A 22,067-nucleotide genomic window follows, 5' to 3' on the forward strand; every position below is an offset into this window, starting at 1 on the left:
AGTCCCCTCGAAACTCCACCAGTATTCAAAGTTTGGCATGTTAAGTATGTGTGGCAAGTTACTAGTTCCATCACCAGTTTAGTACAGAGTGCTCTCTGAGTGTTGGTGAACTGCAACTCCCAGAATTCAAAAATAGTCCCCCCACGCCCCACCAGTATTCAATGTTAGCCATGTAGGTAGTGTGTCAAGTTTGGTTCAGATCCATTTTGGGCTGGGTTCAGAGTGCTCTTTGATTGTAGGTTACCTATAAATCCCAGCAACTACAACTCCCAAATGACAAAATCAATCCACCTAACCCTACCAGTATTCAAATGTGGGCATATCAGGAATTTGTGCCAAATTTGGTCCAGTAAATGAAAATACATTCTGCATATCAGATATTTACATTACAATTCATAACAGTAGAAAAATTACAGTTATGAAGTAGCAATGATTTTTATTTTTTTTATGGTTGGGGGGTCACCACAACATGAGGAACTGTATTAAGAGGTCGCAGCATTAGGAATGTTGAGAACCACTAGCCTAGATGCACTCCTAGGGCCAATCAGAGGCCATGGGAGGAAGCTGTGCACAGGTGCTACCTCACTGACCCTGCCTTTATCTAACCTGGTCTACGAGTTTAAAGATTGCTCTTGGCCCCTCTGGCCTGTTATCATGGGTATTATCCAATAGAGGCAGAGATAATTGTGGAGTTTGTTTCCAATAGGGACCAAATGCACCTGAACAACCTTTACAGAAAATAAAATAAAAAAACCCCAAAAAACAACATGCTGAGGATAAGCATTCTTTTGTTTTAAAATGAATTTTTCCAAGCCATTTACCAGTACTTATTTATTTATTTATTTATTTAGAGCTTTTATAACCCGGTCTCCTCGACCTCCGAAGTGGGACTCAGGCCGGCTAACAGCAGAAAATTCAACACAAATATAGTAAACACAATAGCATCGTAATACATTAATACAAAATACATTAAAATACAGATCATACAATATCATACAATTACAAAAGCCATGTCGTCAGAATAAAATCACAAATTCATCATCATCTGCCGGTGTTATTTATTTATTACATTTATATGCTGCCCTTCTCACCCCAAAGGGGAGTCAGAGCAGCTTACAAGATATATATCCATACAATATATTAAATTATTAGCATAGTATAATATCAGTATTATATATTACTATATTGTACTATACCATTATATTGTAATATAAAATATATAATTATAATATTGTATTATTAATATTATATTACATTAAGTATTATAAATATTATATGTATATACAATATATTATATTAATATGCACATAATATTCTACTCCTATCCATCAATGTACTGTCACCTATAGTTCATTTTTCCAATTTTTTTTTGTTTGGTTCCTTTTGGAAACAAACTCCGAAATTGTGCAGCTCCAGGAATTGTAGCCTCAGGCACACAAAGCAGGGGGTTACTAGAGACCATAAGTATCAAATTGCCACCTGTCTTGGGCTGTTTAGCAGAGAGAGACATGGAGGGGAAATTGCACATGTTCAGGAACTCTTGCAAAATGTCTCAGGAATGTCTGGCAAAAAAAAAAAAAACCATACAGAATTATCTGTTTAATTTTAGTGATTGCAGTTTTCCCATTTCCTTCCTTACAGGGTTCAAGTGTTGCAAGTTACACCCAAAGAAGGGAAAGGTTTGTTTTATAGTGTTGATGTCAAGTATATAGATGAAGGCAGAACTGGCCAAGTCCAAAATTATCAATTGCTTTCTTTACCGGAGCATTTTCAGATACTGCCCCCTCAAGCAGTGGAATTCATTGTCTGCCGCGTGAAACCCATTGATAATGAAGCAGAGTGGAACCCAAAGGCAAGTCATATTCTTTTTTTTCTGGGCCGATGAATCATTTGCAAATCTAGAGATACTTCAGATGTTATGTGGAATTGTCTTGCAGGATTGGAGGATCAACGACCACATTTTATGTGACAAATGATCACTTCATTTTTCCCTGATTGATGTTTGAGTGCAAATATCTTTTATGTGGCCTGCAGCAAAATAGTAACTGAGTGAGCAGAATTCTTTTAAGTGATAACCTTTTAATCCAGGGAAGTCATACTACCCATGCTCTATTCTGTCTTGGTTAGACCACACGTGGAATACTGTGTCCAGTTCTGGGCACCACAATTGAAGAGAGATATTGACAAGCTGGAATGTGTCCAGAGGAGGGCAACTAAAATGATCAAGGGTCTGGAGAACAAGCACTATGAGGAGCGGCTTAAAGTGCTGGGCATGTTTAGCCCAAAGAAGAGAAGGCTGAGAGGAGATATGATAGCCATGTTTAAATATGTGAGAAGAAGTCATAGGGAGGAGGGAGCTAGCAAGCTTGTTTTCTGCTTCCTTGGAGACTAGGACGCGGAACAATGGCTTCAAACTACAGGAAAGAAGATTCCATCTGAACATGAGGAAGAACTTCCTGACTGTGAGAGCCATTCAGCAGTGGAACTCTCTGCCCCGGAGTGCGGTGGAAGCTCCTTTGGAGGCTTTTAAACAGAGGCTGGATGAGGGTGCTTTGAATGCAATTTTCCTGCTTCTTGGCAGGTTGGACTGGATGGCCCATGAGGTCTCTTCCAACTCTATGATTCTCTCCTGACATTTCTCCTGCATCTATGGCAGGCATCCTCAGAGGTTGTGAGGTCTGTTGGAAACTAGGAAAATTGGGTTTCTATATCTGTGGAATGTCAGGGGTGGGAGAAAGAACTCTTGTCTGTTTGAGGTAGGTGTGAATGTTTCAATTGGCCACCTTGATTAGCATTTAATGTCCTAGCAGTTTCAAGGTCTGGCCTCTTACTGTCTGGGGAATTCTTTGTTGGGAGGTGATTAGCTGACTCTGTTTCTTGTCTGGAATTCCTCTGCTTTTGAGTGTTGTTCTTTATCTACTGTTAAGATTTTAGAGTTTTTAAATACTGGTTGCCAGATTTTGTTCATTTTCATGGTTTCTTCCTTTCTGTTGAAAATGTTTACTATTATTTATTATTTGCATTAATTATTTAGTCTGACATGGTAGTTGCTAGAGTGAAAACCACAAGCATGTGGATAGTTTCAACAGAAAGGAGAAAACTATGATAATGAACAACAATCTGGCTACCAGTTTTTTTAAAAAAAAAACTCTAAAACCAAGACAGTAAATAAAGAGCAACACTCAACACTCAAAAGCAGGGGAATTCCAGACAAGAAACAATCAGGGACAGCTAATAACCTCCCAACAAAGGATTCCCCCAGGCAGTAAGAAGCCAGACCTTGAAACTGCTAGGCCATTAAATGCTAATCAAGGTGTCCAGTTCAAATATTCACACCTACCTCCAACAGACAAGAGTTCTTTCCCTTACCCTGGACATTCCACAGATCTATAAACCCCATTTTCCTAGTTCCAACAGACCCCACAACCTCTGAGGATGCCTGCCATAGCTGTAGGCGAAACATCAGGAGAGAATGCTTCTGGAACATCATATAGCCTGGAAGACTTATAACAACCCATTCCCAGATTAGTTCAACTTGGATCAGAAGAAGAATGTAGCATCATTTTGACCAATAATAAAAGGACTCCAAGATCATTGCAAGGTGGTTTGATGTGGAAACGAGTAATTTTTTTCAATTGCTACCATAACTGTGCCATATTATTACATGTTCATACAGTTTCATTCAAATTTGCGGTGGATTTGTAGCTGCAAACTTGGAAACTGGCAACCGTTTTGAGATATAAAAGTGTGAGAATCTACCCTTGTCCTCTGAGAACCGTGTTGTTGTTTTGGCTTAGGTGAATAGATACATAAATCACAAGATCAAAGGACAACCACATGAAGCAAAAATAGTACTTGCCCTAAACAATACAATTTGGGTGGATCCAGTGGTATGTAATTCAACTTCCCTGATTGTTTTTCATTCATCTTTGAGTTCATTTCTCCATAATGAGGACTAGAGATAGCTTATTAAATGTTCCATCTAATTTTCTTCCAAATCTAATGTAGAAACTACCTATGAAGATAGTAACAGATCAATAATGTGATGACTTCTTCCATCTTCCTTGTTATTCCTGACTAACAGTGAAATCAGTTGTCTCTGGCTTTGTGTCTGCAACATCAGGTCTCTACCTGGGACATAATAATTATAATCACACCATTACTGTACTTGAAATTCTCATTTTAAAAATTATCACTATTGGCACGAAATGCTTTCTGCAGTTGATAGTTCAGCTTTTAAGAAGCATTTAGGGATTCTTGGATGAAACCGATTATCTTGATCCCATCGCAGGATGGTTTTAGGCCTGGTCACAGTACGGAGACGGCTTTGGTCGCCTTAGCAGATGACAGGGGGAGTGTGTCGTTGGTTCTCTTGGATATCTCAGTGGCTTTCAGTACCATCGACCTAGTATCCTTCTGGGGTGGGTCTCAGGGGCATTGCTTTGCAGTGGCTCCACTCCTTCCTGGAGGATTGAACCCAGTTGGTGTAGCTGGGAGACACCTGCTCAGACCCCTGGCCATTGACCTGTGGGGTCCCACAAGGTTCCATTCTATCTCCCATGCTTTTTAACTTCTACATGAAAATGCTGGGTGAGGTCATCCGGAATTTTGGAGTTTGGTGCCATCTGTACACAGATGACACACAACTCTACTACTCCTTTCCACCGAATTCCAAGACACCCCCCCCCCCTCGATCTTGGACCAGTGCCCGCCTGCCATCAGTGATGTACCAGATGAGGCTAACAAGCTGAAGCTTAATCCAGACAAGACAGAGGTCCTCCTGATCAGTCATGAGACCGACTGGAGTATAGGGTGGCAACCTGTGCTCAACGGAGTTATACTCACTGAGAGTCCTCCTGGATTCAACGCTGATGGTTGATACCCAAGTGTCGGCAGTGCATCAAGCATCAGCGTTAAAGCTTGTGCGCCAGCCTGACATGGCCACAGTGGTCCATGCCTTGGTTGCATCCAGATTGGATTACCTCAACCCACTCTGTGTGGGGCTGCCTTTGAAGAAGGCCCGGAAACTGCAATTAGTGAAAAGGTTGGCAGCCAGGCCTCTAACTTATGTGTTGTATTTATACTTATTTATACTTGTTGTCTGCATGTGGCACTTGGAGTGCTTCTGTGATCCACCCTGTATCCCTTTGGGGATATGGTGGTGTGATACAAATAAAGATTTATTATTATTTATTAACTGGATCTAATTATAGGGAACGCAAGACACCCCTACTAAAGCAGTGCCACTGGCTGCTGATAAGGTTCCGGTCCCAATTCAAGGTGCAGGTTATGATCTTCAAAGCCCTAAACAGTTCGGGGCCCACCTATCTTCGTGACCGCATCTCCCCTATGAACCAGCACAGTCTTTAAAGATTCACTGAGGAGGCCCTCCTCTCACTCCCACCACCATCACAAGCACGGCTGGTGGGGACAAGGGAGAGAGACTTCTCTGTGGTGGCCCCCGACTCCGGAACATCCTCCCCAGGGAGATTAGGCAAGCCCCTACACTGTCCTCCTTTTGTAGGGACCTGAAAACTTCGTCATTTCCTCCAATTCCCTGGCCTATACTACGCTGTTTTGCACTATCCCATACCCGGTCCCTTTTATAACCTGATCATACCCATCTTAGTAATTCTGGCTATTGGTTTTTTGTTGTGTACTGTCTGATTGCTATGTTTTATATTTACTGTGTTTTTTGTTTTAATGAATTGTTTTTGCTTTGATGTCCTGTGGACATTTTGTCCCACGTTTAAGCCACCCCAAGTCCCTTCGGGAGATGGAGGCGGGGTATAAAAATAAAGTTGTTATTATTATTATTTAAAATTCCACATTTTTATTATTGAATAACATCTGAGTTGTTTCCATGATAAGCCAGTTCAGTTTATTGTTATGGTCATAGGGTGAGGGACAAGATAGAGGAAAGTGACAATATGATACAGCAGAGTTGTGGTGGTTACCACTGGTGTTAAAGCAAATGTAACTGATATATAACTTTATTTCTAGGTTCGAATCACCAAACTTCTAGATCTGAAAACATCTATAAATGAATACAATATTCGCTCTGAAATCCTATCTACTGGTTTTGGGGTCGATAATCCTGAGCACATATGTGAACTCCAGAAGTTGTTTAGAGAAGCGGAAACAGCTTTTGAGAAAAAAGACTTGCCTGTCTTGTAAGGGAACGGCCATTTTTTCAATGGATGATGTTTTGGATCTGTAAACTTTGCAGCTGGTTAGATTTGGAGTGCACTTGAAATTAAGAAGCAATTCTATGTTTCATGTTCTAGAGTAGGCATTCTTTTCTTGTTTTTTTCTGGTCAGATAGTCCAGTTAGTGGCATACATGTGCAGAAATTACACAAGGCATGATGGACCTAAAAGTTGCCATCCTACATTGAGCTTATGCTGGGGGTGGGTAAGGAGGGCTTAACTTGAGGTTGGTGTGATATTTGAGCCTACATCTGCTTTCTTCTCTGTGCCTTGCATAATTTATTTATTATTTATTTATGACATTTATATGCCGCCCTTCTCACCCCAAAGAGGACTCTCAAGACCAGGGGTCCACAAATTTTTTAAACAAAGGGCCAGGTCACAGTCCCTCAAAATGTTGGAAGGCCAGATTATAATTTGAAAAAAACCTGAATAAATTCCTATGCACACTGCATATATCTTATACACAATACAATAATTAAAATGAAGAACAATGTTAACAAATATAAACTTATTAGTATTTCAATGCTTTTGGCTGATGAGATAGGATTGTTGTTGTTGTTGTGTCCTTTCAAGTCATTTCAGACTTAGGTTAACCCTGAGCGAGGGCCAGGTAAATGACCTTGGAGGGTCGTATCCTGGCCCCGGGCCTTAGTTTAAGGACCCCTGGTGAAGACCATCTTCCATAAGTAACAGTAAACTTTCCTTATGCAGCATTTCATAATGACAAGATGGTCCTCCATTTTGACCCAGCTTTCCCACCAAAAATTACTCTTCATTGACATGTAGTCCCCTCATCTGCATCCCTCCTTTTGCACCCTGGATATTCGCAGGGTCCTTACTTTTTACAGGGTGGGGTTATCAGTGCTCAGCTCTGAAACATTCTATAAAGGGGTCGGCATGTGTGCAAGACCCAATTATAAGTTAGTAGCTTGTTCTTCTGCTGGGTAGAGATGCAGGTTTAGCTTCCAAGGAAGAAGATGAAAAACCTATATTCTTGCAATATTCTGTGCTGCTTTTCCTCTTTCCTTTTGCAGAAACCATCCTCTGAAGGCTGAATCCAGTGAGCAGGCCACATCTATTTCACTCAGCATCTTTGACCAGATTACTTCCAACTCACAGACCACTGAGGAGCAGATCCTGCCCAGTGTAGAGAATACAAAAGAGAAAGATACTGTTATTATCGAGGAAAGCTACTCTCAAGGAACTTTGCCAGACCATTGTAGTAAGTATGCTGCCTTAGAAAGATTGTTATTTTGAAAGATAGGATATAAAATGACAACAACTCCAATCATAATCAGGAAGGATTCATATCAAGAGCTAATAGAACACATTTTAAATCTGGCCTTACTTTCCTTTGTCTAAAACTGCAGCAGTTTAGCTTTCTCTGAACTGTATTACACCTTATTACTGTATGGCACTACATCTAACATGGATACAGCTTTATACGCGAAATATAGAAACAAAGGTAGCTAAATCTATATTTATATAACTAACTATTCCTGCTTGTAAGCACTGGACTGAATGTAGCCCTGATTTCTAGTAACTGCTGTATGAGGGAGTGATTTTTCATGTTGTTCCTCTGTAAAAGGTCTTTGCTTAGCTAAAGAGGGATTGATAGATGTTTGGAGAATGATTATAGTCTTTGCTATAATAGGATTTATTTTTCTTAGTTGTAGTCAACTGTAAAATATGCACATAAGGTATTTCATGCATCTGCACAGGCAGCTTTAGAATCTTCTAGAAAGGTCTTTAATTTCAAAATGGCAGTAGCCATGCCCACTCCTCCCATAGAGCAGCATTTTTCAACCTTGGGCTTGGGACCCCTGGGGGCTCATGAGGGGCGTGTCAGAGGGGTTGCCAAAGATCATCAGAAAACACTGTATTTTCTGTTGATCATGACGGTTCTGTGTGGGTAGCCTGGCCCAATTCTATCGTTGGTGGGGTCCAGAATGCTCTTCGATTGTAGGTGAACTATAAATCCCAACAACTAAAACTCCCAAATGTCAAGGTCTATTTTCTCCAAATTCCACCAGTCTTCACATTTGGGCATATTGAGTATTTGTGCCAGGTTTGGTCCAGATCCATCATTGTTTGAGTCTACAGTGCTCTCTGGATGTAGGTGAACTACAGATCCGAAACTCAAGGTCAATGCCCACCAAACCTTTCCAGTTTTTTTCTGTTGGTCATGGGAATTTTGTGTGCAAAGTTTGGTTCAATTCCATTGTTGGAGTTCAGAATGCTCTTTGATTGCAGGTGAACTATAAATCCCAGCAACTACAACTCCCAAATGACAAAATCAATCCCCCCAACCCCACCAGTACTCAAATTTGAGTATATCGGCTATTTGTGCCAATTTTGTCCAGTGAATCAAAATACATTCTGCATATTAGATATTTAGATTACAAATCATAACAGTAGCAAATTTAGTTACGAAGTAGCAATGAAAATACTTTTGTGGTTGGGGTTCACCACAACATGAGGAACTGTATTAAGGGGTTGTGGCATTAGGAAGGTTGAGAACCACTTCCACAGAGTATATACAGTATAGCCAGTATATATGGCAAGTTTTATTCTATTTTTTTTAAAAAAAAATATTCCTTGTTAATTTGTTGTATTCCATTTAGATGGATTGCTTCAACATGAGGAAGGACAAGACTCTCTTCAACCTGCTGATGCATGGTATTTGGATTTTATTTATCTGTTCTAAATTCACCACATAAATAAAATACTATATCTATAGCCTGCACCATCTTAAGGCTTAGGACAAATCTCAATTGTTTTTAGTTCTGTTCTCCCATAGCCAAATGCCAACTTTACATTATTTCAGAATTATATCCCTGGATGGGGGAGGGAGATTCACAAAGAATCAATCTCCGGTGAACCTCATTTAGTACCAATTCCTGGTTAAAATAAAGCCTAAAGCCCATTTTATTGGAAGGTTGCTTGCAATCAGCTGTTATTGTCAGGTTTTGTAGAAATACTGCCTCAGATATAACTTGATGGTGTGATGAATAACTTTTCAATAACTTTAAAGCATAGGTTCTTTTTATTGCAATTTTCCAGTTTGAGAAGGGGTATTTATTTATTTATTTATTTATTTATTTGTGACATTTGAATGCCGCTCTTCTCACCTCGAAGGGCACTCAGAGCAGCTTACAAGATATATATACATACAATACATTATATTATTAGCATAGTACAATATCAGTATTAAATATTACTATATTGTACTTTACCATTATATTGTAATATTATTAGTAATATTACATGTAATATAAAATATATTATTATAATATCATATGATTAGTATTAGTATTATATTGTATTACATTATAATATTATAAATAATATATGTATATACAATATATTGCATTACGTTACATTATATTATATTATTAGCATTGCACAGGAGACAAGGTGGAACTGTCCCCTGGCCCCCTCTCTTTACTCTGGCCCAGAGCAGCAGTTGGTGCTGGGGAAGGGGTCCCCAACTGATGACATATGCAGGAGACACGATGGAACTATCCCTGCCCCCCTCTCTTTACTCTGGCCCAGAGCAGCAGTTGGTGCTGGGGGAGGGGTCCCCAACTGATGACATATGCAGGAGACAAGATGGAACTGTCCCCTGGCCCCCTCTCTCTTCACTCTGGCCCAGAACAGTGGTTGGTTCTGAGGGAGGGGTTCCGAACTGATGACATATGCAGGAGACAAGATGGAACTATCCCCGCCCCCCTCTCTTTACTCTGGCCCAGAGCAGCAGTTGGTGCTGGGGGAGGGGTCCCCAACTGATGACATATGCAGGAGACAAGATGGAACTGTCCCCTGGCTCCCTTCCTCTCCACTCTGGCCCAGAGTGGCAGTTGGTGCTGTGGGGAGAGGTCCCCAACTGAAGACATATGTAGGATATAAGATGGAACTGTCCCCTGGACCCCCCCCCCCCCCATCAAAACTTTTACATAAAGAATGACATTTAACATACAGACATACAGGTTCTGTGTAACTACATTGAATTCACAAACAACCTACAGTTACATTGGCTAACAAACAAACATTTTTACTCAGCATTCACACTGCAGTCATTCATCCTCATGCATCCAAATATTGCCATATCCTTTCTCCCTCCTTACTTACGCTGGACCCTGCTTTCTCTGCAGCCTGCCAACGCAGAGTTCCAAAACTTCCAAAATGCCAAAACACATCCTCTTTCTGTAAGAACAATGCGAAGGATCAGATCTCTATTTTCCTTACAGCAGAAATTTATTCCCTGCAAATGTATCATGACTCCAAAATCACACTCCTTTTTCTTCCCTTGAGAAAGAAACAAGTGTCCAGAATCCTGCTTTCCCATAGCAGACCTGACACTCTCCAAAGGTACACAATCTCTCTCTTTCTATGGAGAAGAGCATAGTAGGTGGGCCAGAACCCTCTGGTCTGCCACAATTTTGGACTATTAGAAGGTCTCATATAGCAATATTTCTTGCTGTTGTTGTTCCAAAGTTGTAAATGAACGATAGATATTTTTCCAACCTGAAACAGCCTGGCTTCATCTCAGTTCCTGGGAGATGTTGACTCTCCTTAATTAGTGTTGGTGAGGAGCCAACATAAGGAACCTTGTAAACATTTCCTGCTTAACATAAGGAACCTTGTAAACATTTCCTTAACATAAAGAGCCATTGTCTCTGATAATGTAAATGCGTTGTTTCCCCCCAAAAGTTCAACAGTTAATAATTTGTCTCTGGTCATCAATGTCAGCAGTTCAATAACTTTTAATTACAGCCCATGAATTCTTGATCTTCTTGTAGTTTTCCAGGCCTCAATCTTAGGATGGTATGTTCAGAATATATAGACCCCAACCATACATCTTTCATACAATTCCATTCAAACCATACATCATATTTCATGACAATGTCTTCTTACTGAAATCTCGGGATTATGGAGTTGGAAAGAATCCTGACTCTCTGCATTCAGGGACATTGGACTGTAGAGGAACCCTGAGAGGTCATTAAAATAAGCCTCCAATTTGTATTTTAAAATCACATGAGATGTAACTATCATTTTTTAAAACTCCAGCTTGCATCCAGCAATAAAGTGGTTTGAAAAACAGGATGTTGTTGTCCTGAAGATAAAAGTGCAAAACATCACTCGTCACAACTGCAAGTTTTTTACACAGAGGGTAATTTTCAGGTAAAGAAACACATATTAGCACAAATTTATAATGTGACTTTTATCTCTGTGTGATAAGCTAATAATTGTCAACCTATTTAGTGGTTCTGTGGAAGACAAGTTTTATTTGGCTGATCTGGAACTGAAAGAAAACATTGTTGAGGAAAAATCCAGTTGTGTGCTTCGAGACAGTGAGGTGGTTGTGACCCTTGCAAAGGAGAAGAAGGGATCATGGTGCCGTTTGCTGAAACAGAAGGTTGGTATTAAACCCAAGAGGGGCTTACAGGTCTTTTGGGAAATGGCGCTGTATACTGAAGTTGTGTATTCATCAACAGAACCCACATGTGTCTTTTGATTTCGATTACCTGGAGGACGATTCTGAAGAAAATAGTTTCTCCAGTTTAAGTAAGTGATCACTACATTTCATGCATACGTTACTCGGTGGTTATCAAGAAATGAAGCACTTCTTTCTGCTGCTTTACGAGGGGCTGCTGATAAGTCTTTGGCTTTGTGTTCTTTTTTTGTTTCTATGGTAACGAATGTTACATCACATGAAAGCCTTATGTGTCTCATACATTGGGGGATCAATGCCCTTCATATTCTGCAGTTAAGAACTGGGTTGCCAAATTTAAAATGGGCCACTTCAGCACCAAAGATGAGGAACGTCCTGAACGACCGAGAATGGCTTTTGTTCCGGAGATCGTCAGTGCTGCGCACAAACTCATATTGGAGAATCGGCAAATTTCAGCTAAAGAAATAGCAGACATCATGGGGATTTCTCGTGAATGTGTTCGTGTCATTATCCATGAACATTTGAACATGAAGAAGCTCTCTGCAAAGTGGGTCCCCAAATGTGTGACAACAGATCAGAAAAGCATGTGCGTGAAAACGTCCCGGTCCATTTGTCAGCATTTCTGGACCGATAAGAACTTCCTGGATTGACTGGTCACTATAGATGAGACCTGGATTTATTTGTATAACCCTGAAACCAAGGAGCAGTCAAAAGAGCGGAGGCACAGTGGTTCTCCTAGTCCAAAGAAGCTCAGGGTGCAAAAATCAGCCACTAAAGGTGATGGTGTCTGTGTTCTGGGAATAAGGAGGGCGTGCTGCTAGTGGACTACCTTCAAAATGATTCTATCATCAATGCAAGGTATTACATTGAACTTTTGGACCAATTGAAGGCAGCTCTGAAAGCCAAAAGGCACGGCAAGCTGTCCAAAGGAATCTTGTTCCTGCAAGACAACGCCTCCGCTCACACTGCACAAGTGACCATGGCAAAACTGGTGGAGCTAGACTTCCAGCTGGTTGACCACCCACCTTATTCACTGGATCTAGCTCCCTCCGACTATCATCTGTTTCCAAACCTGAAGAAACACCTCAAGGGTACCAAATTTCACGCCATTTCTGATGCCATGGCTGCTATAGATGACTGGTTTGAGGCACAACCCAAATCCTTCTTTTTGCAAGGCTTACAGAACTTGGAATACCAATGTAAGAAATGTGTTGATATCAGTGGAGAGTATGTGGAATAATTGTGAAATTTCATCTTCCTATCTCATTTCTTTCTGGATAAAGCCAAAGACTTATCAGCAGCCCCTCGTATAACAGGTGTGGGGACTTGAAACAAGGGGCCTTGAAGCTTCACACTCTAAAAAGAAAAAAAAATCCTTTTGCCCTGAAAGACCCTTCAGTGACTGGAGGGCATTTTTGCCCTCTTTGGGGGCCTCTCGGGACCATTTTAAGCCCAGAAGATTTCTTTTCACAGCAGGATGGTTTCTTTATATTTAATATTTTTATTGGATTGTATAAGTAGAGTGGTATATGTGGCTGCGATGGCACAGTGGGTTAAACTGCTGAGCTGCTGAACTTGCTGACCAGAAGGTTGGTGGTTCAAATCCACAGGACGGGGTGAGCTCCTGCTGTCAGCCACAGCTTCTGGCAGCCTAGCAGAAGCAAGTGTGAGTAGAGCAATAGGTACCGCCTTGGCGGGAAGGTAATGGCGCTCCATGCAGTCATGCTAGCCCCATTACCTTGGAGGTGTGTATAGACAACGCCGGCTCTTCAGCTTAGAAATGGAGTCAGATGCAACTAGACTTCATGTCAAAGGGAAACCTTTATAAATAGAGTATAACTGTCACCACTATATTACAGAAGGATTAAAGAAACAAAATCAACCAGTACAAGGAAAAGAGATTACATACTCTTCTGGTATAGCTCAATTTCTACTCCTTTCTAATTCCCTTTTAGTCTCCTACTTATACCTATCTCATTATTGTTATTGTAATTATTATTATTAATTTTTTCTTCACCACTCCTTCCTCTGGGAACAGTTGTGATTCAATTTCTGCTTATATTCCATTTGTTGGATCATGGAGATGGTTGGATTAAGTTCCTTGTATTTTCTTTTTCCCTCCACTTTGGCTATCAGTTCTTTCCATTTTGAGACCCAATTGGAGACCATAGGATAGCTGTTTATCTATTTCTCCATCGTGCTCAACTGTGAAATACATATGGTATTTCCTGCGCCTGCAGAGGCAGCTTCAGAACCTTCTCGAAAGCTCCGCCCACTCTCCCCATAGAATATATTTAGCCAGTGGCAGGCTACCTGAATTCCTTTTAACACCACTCATGTGGCAGTTGGGAATTCTCGATCTTCACTGTTTAGGTTATTTGGCCACTACTGGTTTTGACTCTGGCTGATATTCAAACTGTTAAATTCTCCATCCCTGACTTGGACTGTTCTTTGATTTGCTGTCTTCCCTTGTCCTGACTCAGACGGTTTGTCCGCCTGCTGACTTCTACACTCCGGACCCGGTCTGTCTAATTTTCCTGTCCATATGTTGACCTTTTAAAAAATGCACGTCATGTGGGGAAAAATTCCCTGACTCAAATGTCTTATTACCTTGGAGAAGGCCATGCAGCACATTCCTGCACAATATCTCTCCTTCATCTTCCAAGCTTGAAAACATAGAGAATCACGCCTTAAGGTGCTCCTCTATGAAAAGGCCCTCATGCCTCCCATAGACAGAATAAACAGGCATCTACTGCAATGTCTACAGAGGCATCCTTACCCACTGCTGCTGCTGCTCCTGCTGCTGCTGCTGCTGCTGCTCCTCCTCCTCCAAATCCCATAGGGCCTCTCCTTGAGACAGGCAAACACAAGCCAAAGAAGGCCAAGTCTTCCACTATGGTTTCGGGCCGCCAAAAAGGTCTGGAAAGGCCTAATCCATTAGAAAAAACAGTTAGGCAAACCGCCTTGGAGGAGCTCGCGCAAGCACCGCCACTAGTGACAGCTGCAGAGATGGTGCCTGCGCAGGCACAGGAAATACCATATGTGCGAATTTCACAGGTGACCACTCGGAGAAACATGGTTACAGGCAAGCAACCTCTACTTATTTTTCCTTTCAATAATATAACCCTGGAGATTTTGACTTCCTGAGGTCTTTCCTTTTCCTTTCTTCTCTCCTTCGTCTCCTTCTCCTTCTTTTTATCTTCTCTCCCTCCTTTTTTATGCTCTTCCTTTTTTTCTTGTCTATTTCCTTTTTACTAGATGAAAATCTTTTTGTTTCTTTGTTTAAGGTATTCAGTGACTTTTTTTCCAGTCTGTTTTTTTCACTTTTATTGCCAATATATCTATTGTTTTATTTTTATAGCACTAGTATACTCGTATTCACTTTTTTTTTCTCTTTCCCCTTTCCTCTTCTCACTTCTATTTCCACTATATATATTGCTCACTGGTAGGGATGACAATGCTATTCTATTGTTTGATTGCTTTCATTTTAATATTCTTGTTTTAACTATAAATTCTAATAAAGATTATTCAAAATAATAATAATAATAATGAATAAAATAACCCTGCAGCATATAGTCTGCTAAATAATGTTTTACTATTTTTTATATTCCAGTTTTGTACTCTTTCAATTCCTGCACAGATGTTGCTTGGGATGATCCCCCTCCCTCTCTCATATACACATATATTATATCTGCCCAATCTTGATTACAACCTTTTCCTTCCATTTTCATGGTAAAAAGCAGTTTTTTTTTAAAAAAAAATCACAACCGATTGGGACCAGTGCCTGCTCATGTCTAGTTCTTTAAAAAGACTTCTCCCGGGCCTAAAATGACCCAGGGCCCCCAAAACAGGGTCAAAATAACCCCCAAGGTGTCATCTGTTTCAAAGCAAATCTGACCTTCACAAGATAAGATAGTCTGGAGCAGATGGGGCAAATGTATTCTTTGTATTTCTTTTATGTGGTCTTCATGACTTTAACAAATGGGTTATGTATGCCTGCAGAGTACCTTTTTGGACTTGTTCTCCAGCCATATATGAGGGGCGTTCATTACAGATTTCCTCTGACCCACTTCCTGTAGACTGAGAGTAATGAAACTCGGCCCAGTTCTGAGTCCTTCTCTCCATCAGTGCCACCTAGGGACACAACACTTCTCCCATCTTTTTAAGCAACTGTAAACACCTCGCTTGTAGAAGTTGACAGGTTGCTTCAAAAGCCACATTGTGACTTTGGAAATCAGAGTCTTGTCATCTGAAAAATGCTTGCCTTTCAAAAATAACTACATTGTTGGAAAGAGGTGGAAGTCCGATGGTGTGAGGTTGGGTGAATAAAGGGGATGCGGAAGAATTTCAAAACCACCGGAACATACTTCCTTTTGGGCAACATGTGAGTTGTGAACTGGTGCATTGTCTTGCAGGAAGCCTGACACCTTTGGTGAGCATACCGTGTGTCTTGGTTTGGATGGCCTCCTGCAATTTCCGCAGCAATGAAGCATAGTATGCCCAGTTTTCATTGTACCCTTTGCTAGGAAATCCATCAACACTACTTGGTGCTGGTCCCAAAATCCTTTGAGCATGATGACCTTTCCTGCCAAGAGTTGGGCACGTTCCTTCTTTGGAGGCAGTGAGTCATGATGCTTCCATTGCATCTACTGGGCTTTAGACTCAGAGTGATGGACCCTATATGATCTATCTGTTGAAAAAATTCTCCTGGTTTCCATGGCACATTGTCATTAGAGCCTGAGAGTATTCGACTCATTCCTATTTCTGGAAAGATGTGAGCAGCCAAGGGACCCAGCAAGAAGATACCTTATGCACATGAAGATGGTCTTGGATGATTTTTTCCATGGACTCCACACTAATCTTGACATTTTGGGCTAGGTAGCGAATGGTTACAAAGCAATTTTCCAAAATAGCGACCTCCACTTTCTGGATGGTGTGTTCATCAATAGCAGAGGGGGGTTGCCCTGGAATTGGAGCTGCTTTCACCGAAGTCCAACTACATTGGAATCGACAATGCCAGTTCTTGACTCCATCATATGATGGAGAATCATCACCATAAAACTCTTTCATCTCATTGAACGTCTCCTTTGGTGTACGGCCTTTTCAAGTCAATGAACTTGAGGACTCCTTTGTATTCCATTATCAAACCTCACACCACTTCAGCACCTGACAAATCAAGACCGTTCTCGGTTCTGAGCTGTAAATTGGCACAAAACCTATAGAGACTTATATCATCACACGTGCAGTTTCAGCATCCTGTGATAAATAGAAGTGCGTTAGGGGAAATCTTTAATGAATATCCTTCATATTTCCCCAGGTTGCTGCCTGTGGAAACTGTCCCATAGGGATATTAAGAATCGGCCTGGCTCCTCTTTCGTAATGCTGTATGATTCCAAAATGTTATAAACGCATGACTTTGTGAATGTGCAGAGAAATATAATGTGTGTGCAATGTATTGTTTATAAATGTGTGTGCAATGTATTGTTTTCTTGCATCACATATAGATCCTGACACTTACAGATTATTATATAATGTGCAACAAGAATCCTGCGACGAAAGCGATACAGATAGTGATGAGTCGACCTGTTAATTCAGATTTGGAATTGAAGATCTGGATGTTGTATTTCACACGATGAAAAGATCCATTTAGATTTTGCAAACAGGCATTTAAATGTTTATCAGTTCAAACAGTGAGTGTCATTCCCGTAAGTGGTAGAATCTTAGTTTTTCAGCCATTAGGATTTTGAAAAGGTCAAGCAATTGGAGATATTTGCTCTTTGACAGATGTCATAACACTGTTATCCTACAAATGTTTATTTGGAAATGCGTTCAACTACTTGCCATGGGATTTAATTAATGTAGGCTGAAATAAGCGTATTTAGTTAAGAATAATGGCAGTAACAGCACACTGTGATGGGAATACTTTCAGTAAGTCAGTATATTAATTAATATTGGCTATTATTCACAATCGCAATTTCAAATGAATTGCTTGGAGTTACACACCCATAACTGATATGTATTCACCCCATAACTGATATGTATTCACCATTCCTATTGTTTCAGTTGTGTAGGAATACTAGATACATAGTAGATAGGAAACTCTACAGAAAATATTTTGTATTCAGAATACAGTAGAAGATTTTGATTTATTTGAAACCTGTTTGGAGAAAGGATTTCAAGTTTTGTAATGCATCTGTTGTGCCAGCCCAAACATCTCAGGCCCCTTCTACACAGCTGTATAAAATCCACATTATCTGCTTTGAACTGGATTGTATGGCAGACTAAGATAATCCAGTTCAAATCAGATAATATGGATTATGGTTTGATAACCTGGATTATCTGGCAGTGTAGAAGGCGCCTCAGTCTCCTCCTTGCAAGATGAGAAGAAGTAACACTAAAAACAGATCTCACTTCCCTAAAACCTTGCAATTGGAAGCTGTTAGTTAATGACACTAGGAAACATGTACACATTGTCCTGCATTGGCACAGAATTGCAATGGCACTCCTGGCTTTGAGGTGAATGGAACAATTGCTTTATCCTCCTCATCAGGAGCTCTTTGCACATTCTTCAATCCTGCAGAGTAGCTGCACCAACTCAGGAGCTCAAAGATGACACTAAAGGCCCTTCCACACAATATCTACTTTAAAGTGCGTTATCTGAGTCCACACTGCCATATAACCCAGTTTAAAGCAGATAATGTGGGATTTTCTGCCTAGATATTCTGTGATGTTGGACTGTGTGGAAGGGCCCTAAATCTCGTTGCATCTCTGCATAGTAGAAAAGGCCATAGTCACAAAGAACTGATAGAAGAGAGCCTTCACAGCTGTGCTACTTCAGTTATGGTCTTGGGTCTTCCGTAGTAGACAAGACCATCCTCCAAAGCCAAAAGTGTTGTTCAAGGGGGTGGGGGTGTAACTGGCTTAGGTTGCCTCCCTTTTTTTCCTACCACGTCTATTTAATTACTTTTTCAGCTAGTTACTATAAGTTTGTATTGATGTGTTTGTTTACTGGTTTGGTTTGGTTTGTTTCTATTATGGCATTGAATGTTTGCCATCTTTAGTTGGAAACAGCTCTGAGTTCCCTGGGGAGATAGGACAGGTTATAAATAAAGTTGTATTATTATTATTATTATTATTATTATTATTATTAATAATAATTACCGGTTATGTTATAAAAACCTCCAGTTAATCTCTCATGTAACCCGAAGGATGTCTAAATCCGCTCAAGGGTTCTCTTTCTTCTGTAAAGTACATGGATACATCCGTATGTTAACAGTTTTCTCTCATTTGACCCACAGCAAAAGAATGTTGTTCTTCAAATTACAACTAGTATTGGATAAAAAGTGACATAAAATATTGCTTCACAGAATAATACAAATTTAGATGATTTAGAAGCAATTTACTGGTATTCTATGGCTTTCAAAGATGGCTGCAATAATGGGGAAATTATAGAGACAACCACCTGACATTTGTCTAAAACAGTGGTTTCCAACCTTTGGTTCTCCAGGTGTTTTGGACTTCAACTCCCAGAAATCGCAGCCAACTTATCAGATGTTATGGACTGTGGAAAAAGAAGTCCAAAATACCTGGAGGCCTAAAGGTTGGGAACGATTGGTATAAAAATGCATTGTGAGACTACTTTTGAGTCAGTGGAAGTATTGGGGATGGAAGAGTATCTTGCAATACTCAGGTTGCTAGTCCTGGTTAGAGCTGGCTTAAGGTACACCTACACTGTAGAATTAATGCAGTTTAACCACCACATCATGGCAGTTGCAGTTTTACAAGGTATTTTGCCTTCTCTGCCAAAGAGTGCTAGTATGCACTAAACTACAACTCCCAGAATTCCATACCCTTGAGCCAAGTGATGTCAGGCTGCATTAATTCTATTCTGTAAGTGCACCCCGATCGAAGAATTGGGGTTTACCTAAGTGTTGGTTTATCTGTTCAGCAATTGATTGAAATTATTTACTCCAATTGGGATTAACAGGATGTCAGCCAGTTGTCTTCAACTGTGCAAACTACCTATCACCGGCATAGGCCAACTTCGACCCTCCCTCTGTTAGTAGGCTGTTAGGAATTGTGGGAGTTGGAGTCCAAAACATCTGGAGGGAGGGCTGAAGTTGGCCCATGCATGATTTAACACTTCTCCCTCTTTGAATGTTTGGATTCAATGCAGTATATCAGTAAAATGTTAGGAAGACAGAGCTGTTATGCTATTTTTTCCCTCCACAATTGCAAAGGGTCAATTTGCCTCTTCTGTAATAATAATAATAATAATAATAATAATAATAATAATAATAATAATAATAATAATTTTTTATACCCCGCTACCATCTCCCCAAGGGATTCGGTGCGGCTTACATGAAGCCAAGCCCACAGTACATCAGTAAACAAAGGCAATAACAAAAACAATCAATATAAAACAATATAAATCGCATAAACAAAAATAATAAACAATAACAGTAACACACAAGCATCTATGTACAAGACAGAGTGCTTTTCATTTTCAGTCTTGGAAATACTATGCCTGTATCTCATTTCCATTCTCTCGTTTGGCTCTTAGCACAATTTAGTTGGAGTTAAAATTTTATAAAATTCTGCTGTTCTAATGAAATGAAGCCATGTTGTAATAGTTGTTTTCTTCATCATTTCGTTTTCCATTTGATCAGTTTATGGCAAATCATTATTGTGTACATTGCCTTACAATGTTAATTAAAAAAGCATTCTTAAATATTCCTCGGGTGGTTTTCAGAAACTTTATTTATACTTTACATGCAAAGTATAACAACATATATATAAAACAAAGTGATGGCATTCACAAAAGACCAGGAATCAGCAATGCTGGAATATGTGCAAGTTTTGAGGCTGGGCAGGGAAATGCCTACAGTTCCTCATTTGCTAAATGTTTGTCCCTGAGCAGATACTCCTTTTTTTATATATCTACTAGCCATTCCCTGCCATGCGTTGCTGTGGCCCAGTCTGTATATATGTGCTTTGTGTGTGTGTATATATATTCGTGTATATGTGTGTTTGCATATATATGTGGTTTTTGCGCATGTAGTGTAATGTAATTTTTGGGTTTTGGGGTTTTTAAGTCTCTTCTGCTACGTTTTCCCGTGTTTTTATGAGTGATGGTCACTTGTTGGCCTGATATGTGTATTGTGTCCAAATTTGGTGTCAGTTCGCTCAGTGATTTTTGAGTTATGTTAATCCCACAAACGAACATTACATTTTTATTTATATAGATATCCACTGATATGCTCCAGTGTCCTCTAAAAAGTAATTATAAAAAAGAATGGACACCTCTCAGGGATGCTTTAACACAGATTCATTTGTATGGAGGGCCACATCAACTTTATTATGGTTGCCTTCAAAGAGCCATTGAATCAGACAGAGAATCCTTAGATACAGAGAGAGGGCCAACTATTATTTTTTACATAGTTGCCATTGCTTTTTGGCTTTTACCCAGTTTGGGTCCTTAGATGTTATTGAATGACCATTCCCACCACTTTTTATTATTAGAGATAATGACTCTGTGGCTCTGTGGTTGGGGAAAGACTAAAGGCCATTTTAAAGCCAGGCATCTGTATCTAAATTCAGACCACACTCTCCTGACTAAATAAAACAAACTGCAGCCTTCCAGATGTCACTGTATCACAACTCCCATCAGCTCTGATGTTGCGGAATACAGGATTTTGACCCATGTGCTTTGATGGGAGATTCCTTCACTGCTGACCCTTGGGGTATTGTTCAACCCTTGAGTATATAAGCCAGCAAAAATATTCAAAAGATGCTGGTGATGGTTTAATGCACTGTAGGAAGTTGAGAGCCCTTTAGATCAGGCATGGGCCAACTTCGGCCCTCCCTCCAGGTATTTTGGACTTCAACTCCCATAATTCCTAACAGTTAGGAATTGTGGGAGTTGGAGTCCAAAATACCTGGAGGGAGGGCCGAAGTTGGCCCATGCATGTGCTAGAACCAAAAAAGATTACAATGCAGACATGCATTCTTTGGACATGGAAATATTGGCAACTTCTCTACACCTTGGCCATGATGTCAGGCTGACTTGCCTTCAGATCCCATGATGATCACCAACCAAACCTACAGTCTGTTGAACCTGTAAAAATCTCTGCAGTACATAGAAACTAGCCAATACCATATATTTATGGCTTTCTTGTAGACGGCCTATAAACCTTTACACATTTCCATACTTGTTTTCAACTCCTAGAGAATATGCTCACCTGTCATTTCTTTTGAGTTTCACGTCTTCTCAAACAGATTTATAGGTTCCCTGTCGTGGTCAACTGTGAATCGCACATTTGGTAATTCCTGCGCCATGAGATTTTGTCTTTGTGCATCTGTGCTTGTCCGCTGGTACATGGCTCTGTCATACCGTTCTG

The 22,067-nt window shown here is 40.3% G+C and overlaps 1 protein-coding gene across 2 annotated transcripts in view; it reads left to right on the forward strand.

Annotated features, from left to right (window-relative positions):
- Positions 1 to 20,402, forward strand: part of TDRD12 (tudor domain containing 12) — a 66,363-nt gene extending 45,961 nt beyond the window's left edge. For both annotated transcript variants that reach the window (XM_060788021.2, XM_060788022.2), the window contains exons 24-32: positions 1,642 to 1,852; positions 3,798 to 3,890; positions 6,004 to 6,173; positions 7,247 to 7,434; positions 8,837 to 8,891; positions 11,283 to 11,396; positions 11,478 to 11,631; positions 11,711 to 11,780; positions 17,172 to 20,402. In XM_060788021.2, coding sequence (XP_060644004.2) covers positions 1,642 to 1,852; positions 3,798 to 3,890; positions 6,004 to 6,173; positions 7,247 to 7,434; positions 8,837 to 8,891; positions 11,283 to 11,396; positions 11,478 to 11,631; positions 11,711 to 11,780; positions 17,172 to 17,257 — 1,141 coding nt within the window. In that variant the 3' untranslated portion in view covers positions 17,258 to 20,402. The remainder of the gene's footprint in view (positions 1 to 1,641; positions 1,853 to 3,797; positions 3,891 to 6,003; positions 6,174 to 7,246; positions 7,435 to 8,836; positions 8,892 to 11,282; positions 11,397 to 11,477; positions 11,632 to 11,710; positions 11,781 to 17,171) is intronic.
- Positions 20,403 to 22,067: the final 1,665 nt, after the last annotated feature.

This window comes from Anolis sagrei, chromosome 8 (assembly GCF_037176765.1).
Source record: "Anolis sagrei isolate rAnoSag1 chromosome 8, rAnoSag1.mat, whole genome shotgun sequence".
Classification (NCBI taxonomy): Eukaryota; Metazoa; Chordata; class Lepidosauria; order Squamata; family Dactyloidae; genus Anolis; species Anolis sagrei.